Genomic DNA, 8,202 nt, shown 5'->3' with positions numbered 1-8,202 from the left:
ATTGATGGATGAGATGTTGGCGGAGGTATTGGCTGGTGAGGGGCGAGCAAGCGGCCTCCATGGCTGTTGCCCATGGCGTGCATGTGGTTGACTGTGGGGCTGCAGCAGATGGCGCCGGCGACGTGCAGCCACGGTGCTGCACAGGCGAGGTGGGGGAGACACGGGAGGAGGCACAGGAGACGGCGGACGGGAGCTGCGCAAGAGGCCGGTCATGGCGGCGGTCGGACGTCGATCCCGTAGCTCCTGAAGATTTCCTCTTCCGCCTCGGCATCCCGCTCCTCGACGGCGATGAGGGCACGAAGGTCGTCGATCTCGGCGGCAAAGCGACGGAGCTCCATCTGGACCTCGGCCTTCTCCTTCTACAGGCGCCACATCATGGCCATGGCCTTGCTGGCGGCGCTGGCCGCGGCGAGGCGCTCCTCCTCCATCTCACCCCACAGCGCCCGCGTCTCCTCCTCCGCCTCCACCCTCGCCGCCCCTCTTCCTCCCCGTCCATGCCCCCGCCCCTCTTCTCCCCGCCCGGCATCCACATCACGGAGCGCCCCCACCCCTATTCTTCCCGCATCTGCTCGGGAGGCGTTTTTTTCTTTTAACTCGCCCATACCGGTTGACTTATTATTTGGATTGCGGGTTGAATACCTACAACTATAGGGTTTTTTTTCGCAAAAATGACGACGACGTACGACCAGAAGCGATCCCTGGTTTATTAGTAGGTATATATATATATATATATATATATATATATATATATATATATATAATATATATATATATATATATATATATATATATATATATATATATATATATATATATATATATATATATATATATATACGGTCACGCTATACTGAGCGTGAGCGCAGAAACGCTAATCCTACGCGCCACCCCTTCCGCGTTTGCTCGAGCCCCGCTTCGTCCCGCTAATTGTTGTAAAATTGCCTGCAATAATCGTAATACACTTTAGTTGGTTACTGGCTACGACGCACCAGCCTCCGTCTACTAGTAAAGCATGCTAGCGAAAACAGTAATAGAACTGAAAGGATTACTGGTCGTGCATTAGTAGACCGCCAAACTGACTACTAGTAAAGTTCCTAGAAAAGATCGTAACAAATTAAAACAGTTACTAAATCTGCTAGCACCGGCCGCTCAACAACCATGTTAGTAAAGCTCTCCTTGACAAATATAGTAATATAACTAACTTGATTACCCTGTACGCTCCTACTACTAGTAAAACGCATGCCAAAAATGTGTTGAATGGTAATTGTATTACGATTCCAAACGAACCTATTCCTATCTAGGTGGTAATTACATTACTACTATCTTCTGTACGTTACTACCTGGCCATACAAATCCATTAGCTCCTAGGTAGTAATTACATTACTACTTCCTTCATACGGTTTACTATCAGACCTTACAAGATATGCCCCGTAAAGTATGTTTCTTTTATTACTATATTTTATTTCCTAATTACGTTGGAGTTACTGATACAGACGCCTCGGATAGGGGGTTGAGTCAGCCTAATTAGGCGGTTCGTACGTTGGGTCGGCGCGTACGCTAATAATAGTACGCTCAGGCTCACTTTAGCAGTCCTATATATATATATATATATATATATATATATATATATATATATATATATATATATATAATTTGAGCTCACGAGCGGAAGATGGCTTTGGGAAAATAAGCTACGACTGGAGCAGTAGTAATTGGTTGGGCGCCTCTAGGCCGGGAGGGAAACATTTGTGAACATTTGAATTTTAAATAAGCGAGCCTGACGACGACGTGAATGGACTTGCCACTTGTCAGTAGGGAGGACAGGATCGATTCCTTCCGGGTTTCCCTCGGAATCTTTTCGTCAGCAAGACTATGGGATTAGAAGGTAACGTGTACAACACGACGAATCCCGCATGCCCCGCGGCTCCCTGACACCCGGCCCCACCGTCCATCCTCTCCGAAGATTCTCCCTATCCCGCCACGTGCCAGTCCTTCCGAGCAACCCCAGGGCCGGCGCGGTTCCCTTGTCCCACAACACAGGTCGCCATTCAAGTCCACACCACACCACACCAACGTCACGCGGGCCCCACACCCGCCGCCTCCCCCTCCCCCGCAGCGTCGCTCCAGCGCCCGTGATCAGCGCAGGCGGCAGCTTTCCCCTCCCTTGGCACAGTTTGATTCCCCTCTTCGTCCCTCTCGGCCTCTCCACCGCCGTCGCGGGCCAGCATTTGCTTAGCCGCGAAGGAACGGCGCCGCCGCCGCCGTCGCGGGCCGCGGCCGGAGACCCTGCATCCTGAACCCTAGCCGAGATGCTGAGCTACCAGAGCCCGACGGCCCAGCGGACGTGCGCGGCCCCGCCGCTCCCGGCGGCCGCGGGCGCGGAGCTCGCGCGGCTCGAGGCGCGCCTGGGGCAGTGCGCCGACCCGGACGCGCGGCAGCGGCTCGCGGGGCTCGGCGAGGCGGCGGCGGCGCGGGTGCTGCGCGCGATCGCCGAGTCCCGGACGCCCGTCAAGACGCTCTCCGGCTTCATCAGGTACCTGGCGGACAGGGCCGACAAGGACTTCGAGGCGATGCAGCGCAACGCGCGGGGCATCCCTCCCGCCAAGAGCGCCGCCTGCTGCAGCTCCGGCCCTTCGCAGGGAGGTGAGCCACCTTCCCCCTCTTTTATTTGTTATGGTCTGCTTGGTTGGATGTGGAGTGCAGTTAGGGGATGGGTGTGCATCGTGCGGGAATGCGGCTGCCGCAATACTGCATTTTGTGGCGAAAGTGACCCTTTTTATTCAAATTCAACGGCTGGATCCTCGGTTCCTGCTCTATTTTTGGAAACCCTCCCACTTTTCAATGTAAAATAAGTGGAGTTAAGTGGTGCTTTCTTTCTGTTGCTCGGGTGGATCTGCTTTCATGCTCGGCAGTAGGGATCACAAATGGCCATGTTCTTCTCTTTTGTTGATTTCGTGGAGCTCTGCTTCAGATTTCGTCATCATATTCTTCTTTGCCATTCGCCAAGCAGTGCTTTTGGATTTTTCTTATTAGGCATGCTATCGTTTGAAAGACAGAGCAGAGCATTCTTGGCACGTGTTCAGTATAATGATGTTTCCACAATAAATTGCACTGATACGGATACGTGTATCAGTAATTCAGTATCGGGGCAATATACGTAGAATATGGTATCAATATGGGAATATGTTTGACTATTTTTTAACCCCCTCCGTCCAAAATAAGTGTACAAACTTTGTACTAAATCAGCGACATGACATGGCCAAGTATGCTGATCCCAGTCAGGTGCAGCGACATGACATGGCCAATTAATCAATTAAGAAAGCTCTGTTTTGCAAGGATTTCCTACTAGTCTCTGGTGCAAACCAATTCTCCTTGGTTGTATACAACGGTGAACTAGCATAGCAGAGCGCAAAGAGCAATATAGCAGCACAGAGCTAAAGGGCATTCCACAGAGGAGAAATTACCAGACAGAGCAGAGCAAGAAGCACCAGAAACCTCTCTACTTCTGCTTTGATATCTGCTACTGCTTCAGCTTCTTGTAAATTTTGTTGTGCAGATAACACCAGAATTAACAACTTCCAGGCGCTAACTGAACTTCCAGTCACCATTTTTCAAGACATTCTGTTGCATTTTCAACAGCTGCATTGCATTTTCCGAAGCAAGGCTATACAGTTTGTCAGGTCCACACTTGGCCATCGCAGCAGCCTCCTGCAAAAGCCTCAGTGCTTCCTCCTGTAATCTCAACTTCTCTGTGTGAGAAGTGGAGGGCCTAGCAAAAGGTCCACCAATAAAATGGTTTACACGCTGATAAAATGTTTCTCATGACTTCTGAAAGACTTCATGGCTTTATTTGCCAATTTTATTCCTTCAGAAGCATGCATTCTTACAGCATAGTTTCTTTGGCCCCTAAAAGAAGAGATGGAACATGATGTTTTCCCTTCCTTTCTAATACATGAAAGCTATTCCTTATAATATTCAAGGCACTATTGTCCATGCCAGTTGCACTGGAGCAAAGTGCGAGAATATACCACATTTCTGATCTGCTATAGGTTCCAGGCAACAATGTTTCTAGATGGTTGGCCAAGACTTCAACTACCCAGATACTGACAGTGCATACATCAAATCAAATGATTCACAAAGTCAGGATCCCACTTTATTTCTCGGAGGGCTAGCTTTCTTATAAGTACGAGCAGCAACAAAATTGCTTCTTCCTCAATGCTGTTTTCTGGGGTTACCGGATTCTGTCGCTGATTGTATTCTTGAGGAAACTACACCTCAACACCGCAGCACAGTAGAGTCACTGCCCTTTCTTTTTGTAAGTTGGTGGACCTTTTGTACAAACTTTGTACTAAATCAGCGACACTTATTTTGGGACGGAGGGAGTATTTCGTAAGTGCAGTCCATTTCTATCTTCTTATCCATGATTTCAACAAAAGCAAGAACCAGCAGCCACAGGGTAGCAGCAATTTACCAAACATAAAAGTTCGCTTAGAGTTCACTTAGAGAGAAAGGGGAGCGGGGAAAGGGGAGCAGGAGCACCGGGGAAAGGAGCCCACCACCAGCACCACTAGAGCCTGAAAGGTATCAGGGACGTATCTGGAAAGAATCGGTATCTGATACGGTATCCAATACGGATAAGTATCAGTGTTTTCTTGTTTCCACACTTCCTGCCTTCGCAACCATGCCTGATTTGCTATGCATATTGTTCATGTGGAATATTTTTCTGCATTCATTCAATTGTGTCTGCTTCTCGTTCTCCTTGCTAGATTGATGATTCTTTGCTTTTATGTTGTATATACTGTAATGTTCCTTGAACTAACCATGAAATCTTTGGTTAAACAGATGACTCTGTATCTGGGCCACAGTACCATAGCGATGATCAAGTTGAGGTTCAAAGCCCTTACACTGAAGAGATAGCTTTTCGTCTCTCAAACCGTGCTGGGAGTCCCAGTCAACCGCGGCCTATCAATTTGCAAGATAACATGGGTCCTGTCAGAGAAATTGTTTGTATAGAACAAAACGTGACCGCGATGGCAGCTAATACTCCATCTGGCCGGGCCTCCTTGCAAATCCAGGATGACATTCAGATTAATGATCGTATCCGAGCAATGACTCCTGCTATGATGCCGGCAACAACCCAGCCCAGGATGGCAGCCGAGAACCCATCCTCAATGACACCTGCTATGATGCCGGTTCCAACCCTGCCATGGATGGCAGGCGAGAACCCGCGCGCTTGGATCCCGCTCCTGAACCTGGACTATGTTCCTACTCCTGATGTTATGATGCAAGGAGGTAGCCCTGGCCATTGTGTGTCCATTGGGCTGCATAATGATATGAGGATTGAAAGCCCCATACCAAATGCCATTCATACACCTCCAAGGAGTGTTTCCACACCAAGCCCTGTGCGGGATCTTTCAAGACCTGTTCAGCGAATGGTTCTTCCGTCAGGAAGCCCACATAGCCCAGCATGGGCAATGGCGCCAAGTTGTGCAACCTATCATGCCACAGAAAATGCATTGAGGGAGAAAGCAAGTCCTCAAATGCAAGCACTGGAGGATTTGGAGTTCATGAAGAGATTTATGATTTGTGCATACCTTCGTCAGTGAGTTCCTCTTTGAGTTACAGTTTTTGGAGTACATGGTTTTGTTATACTTGTTAGTAAATAGAATCAAAACGTTTAATTTGTTCACTTCCATGGATGGCTTATCCAGACATCACTATTTCCTAAAGTACATGTGCCTCTTGTTCCCAGTAAATTTAACCTTTAAGGCAAAACTGTCTTGTACATGTGATGAAGTTCCTGTTATATCTTCTATTTGATTTACAGGAAGAGGATAGAAGATGAACTATCTGTGGACTATATTAGATCCTTGAAGTACCTTTCCATGGTTCAGTTTGAGCCAGAAATCTGGAGAGCATTTGGTTGCAAGTATATAAAATTTTCAGATAGAGTGAAGGTTTTTTTTATCAATCTCTTGTTTTATCTTATTTCATGATAGGTCTCTTAACAATGGTCAAGTATGATGCCCTTCTATCATAGTAGCACATGATATATTCATCCAATGGAACCAGAGCTATATATAATTTGCAGATGTGCAGAAAGTTTCAAGTGTTTTGGCTTTTAGTTTGCACATGAACGTATATCGTAATGTCATGCCTATTGTGCCGAACATGTATATCACAACTTGTGCCTAACTAACGCTTTAATTAATTGATTTCAAACTAGGAAAACAAGTAGAATTAATTACATGCAAAAAAAGAGCTTGAAATTGCTGCAGCTGGTTTGCTGGCTAGATGGGACATCACATGTCATTTCCCCTTTATTTTTTTTGGCTGCTAATTTTGTACAGTCGTACTGATCCATCATAGTTCTGAAATCCTTTAGCGATACAACTAGATGAATTAATTTGTCCATAATTTTGTTATTTTGAACCTTGTGTGCTATCAATTCCATGTCTCCACTCGCAGTTCTCACACTCCTTATAAGAATTATTATAGAGACATTAAGCAGCAGGAATAATCTCTCTCAATGAGAATAATGTGCTGGCATATATATTTGATTTTCCCTCTATAATAAATGATACCTTGAGGCTGATAGAATTGTTCCCCTTTTCTCAACTTGATGCTTGTAGAACCTTGATTCCGACCCAGGTGCACCAAGAGTCTACCATTGTATTGTAGAGATAACAGGGGATTCTGTAGTGAAACTTTTCAAGGTTTGTAACACTTTTATATTTATTGTTTCACTGTGATATTATGTTGATGACCTGCTATTCGATGTATGCACACCTACCAGCCATGTTTCTTTTATTGTTTCTGTTGATTCATTTTGGGTGTGTTTGTTCCTCTAGATTCACATATAGGTGTATTCCAGACACGCATACTGTGCAAGCTCTAACAAAGTGTAAATATGCAGTTTATGATAATCATGTGATTGTGATTGCATAAGTTGGTAAGTCATGCATAGTATGGTAGTAGAACTACAAATATTTAGGAAAATGTCAACAAAAGTAATTCGTTTAGGGACCAAAATCGACAAATGTTGCGTACAACAAGGAATTTCTATTTAAAGCTCAGACCAATCTTATATTTTAACTTCATTTGACTGGAGATAGGGACCGTATATACAAAATACGCGGACTCATTTGCAAAAAATTGTTGGTGATGATAACGTCCTCTTGGTAAAGTTTATGGGGCAATCTTCAGAATCTGTGACTGATTTTCTACCTTACCATAAGGTTGCTGAAGATGGTATTATTCTGGGTTTACGCCGCTACCGGTTTTTTGGTAAGTTCTCCTCTTATAATATTCTCAGTTTTTCTTTGTTAACAAGATTGCCATACCGAGGAGTGTGCATACTGTACATACAATTTCTGCCTTCTGTGGTGTGCCACTAGGTGTTAATAAGCTGATCCCTACATAGGCTGGTACATACGGATTATTTGGAGGTGTATGAGAATGAGATAGAGCAGGATTTCATTTAGTTATATGACATTTAGATGAGTAGATCCAGGAAAAGATGTGTTTGTGTTTGGCTGATTAGAATTGAATAATATGCATATCATTGTATTCCATTTTGATTTGTCCAATTAATGCCAAACTTGATTTATAGAACCACAAGCACCCAACCCACCCTTAATTACTACTCCCTCTGTATCAAAATATAAGGCGTTTTTTTACACTACGAGAGTATTAAGTAATATGGTTTTCCAGTATTACCACTGCCTAATCTTTCCTACTTATAAAGGTTGGAGTTGGTGAGTTCACATGTGCGACCAACAACCTTCACCAATAAACAAATGCTCCTCTACCCACATTGGGAACAGCAACCTTCCAAGAATATAAATAAACAAATGTACTCATATGTGGGACCTAACGCAAATAAACAAATACACTACTACTTTCATGCGAGACCAACACTTATAGAAGGCACAAATAACAAATGCAGAAATGCGACTCCAACTCAATATAATGCTCTTGTTTGTCATTTTTTTTCTTCTCAACCAAGTTATTTCAGTTTTAGATCATAGAACAAGAGAGTGAACATATTATAATTCCAAAACGACCATAGACCTTGTCCTCCTGTCCTACCCGATCCACGACCTTGTGCAGTCAACTTACCAATGTCAATTCCATGCCCGTACATGCACAGGTGCAAGTGGAGCCGCTGCACAGGGCCCCTCAAAATCTAGGGCCCCCAAT

The 8,202-nt window shown here is 45.0% G+C and overlaps 1 protein-coding gene across 2 annotated transcripts in view; it reads left to right on the top strand.

Moving 5' to 3' along the window:
* Window positions 1–2,076: 2,076 nt before the first annotated feature.
* The window catches only part of LOC123060582 (probable RNA-dependent RNA polymerase 3), a 28,781-nt gene continuing 22,655 nt past the window's right edge, over window positions 2,077–8,202 (top strand). The window contains exons 1-5 of one of the 2 annotated variants that reach the window (XM_044483354.1): window positions 2,077–2,643; window positions 4,843–5,602; window positions 5,828–5,957; window positions 6,633–6,716; window positions 7,239–7,287. In XM_044483354.1, the coding sequence (XP_044339289.1) occupies window positions 2,310–2,643; window positions 4,843–5,602; window positions 5,828–5,957; window positions 6,633–6,716; window positions 7,239–7,287 (1,357 nt within the window). In that variant the 5' untranslated portion in view covers window positions 2,077–2,309. Of the gene's footprint in view, window positions 2,644–4,842; window positions 5,603–5,827; window positions 5,958–6,632; window positions 6,717–7,115; window positions 7,288–8,202 lie in introns of both variants that reach the window. The other variant, XM_044483353.1, reaches the window with a different exon arrangement.

The sequence above is a fragment of the Triticum aestivum genome, chromosome 3A (assembly GCF_018294505.1).
Source record: "Triticum aestivum cultivar Chinese Spring chromosome 3A, IWGSC CS RefSeq v2.1, whole genome shotgun sequence".
Taxonomy (NCBI): Eukaryota; Viridiplantae; Streptophyta; class Magnoliopsida; order Poales; family Poaceae; genus Triticum; species Triticum aestivum.
The sequence above is the reverse complement of the archived record's forward strand: the minus strand, read 5'-3'. Positions and strand labels throughout refer to the sequence as shown.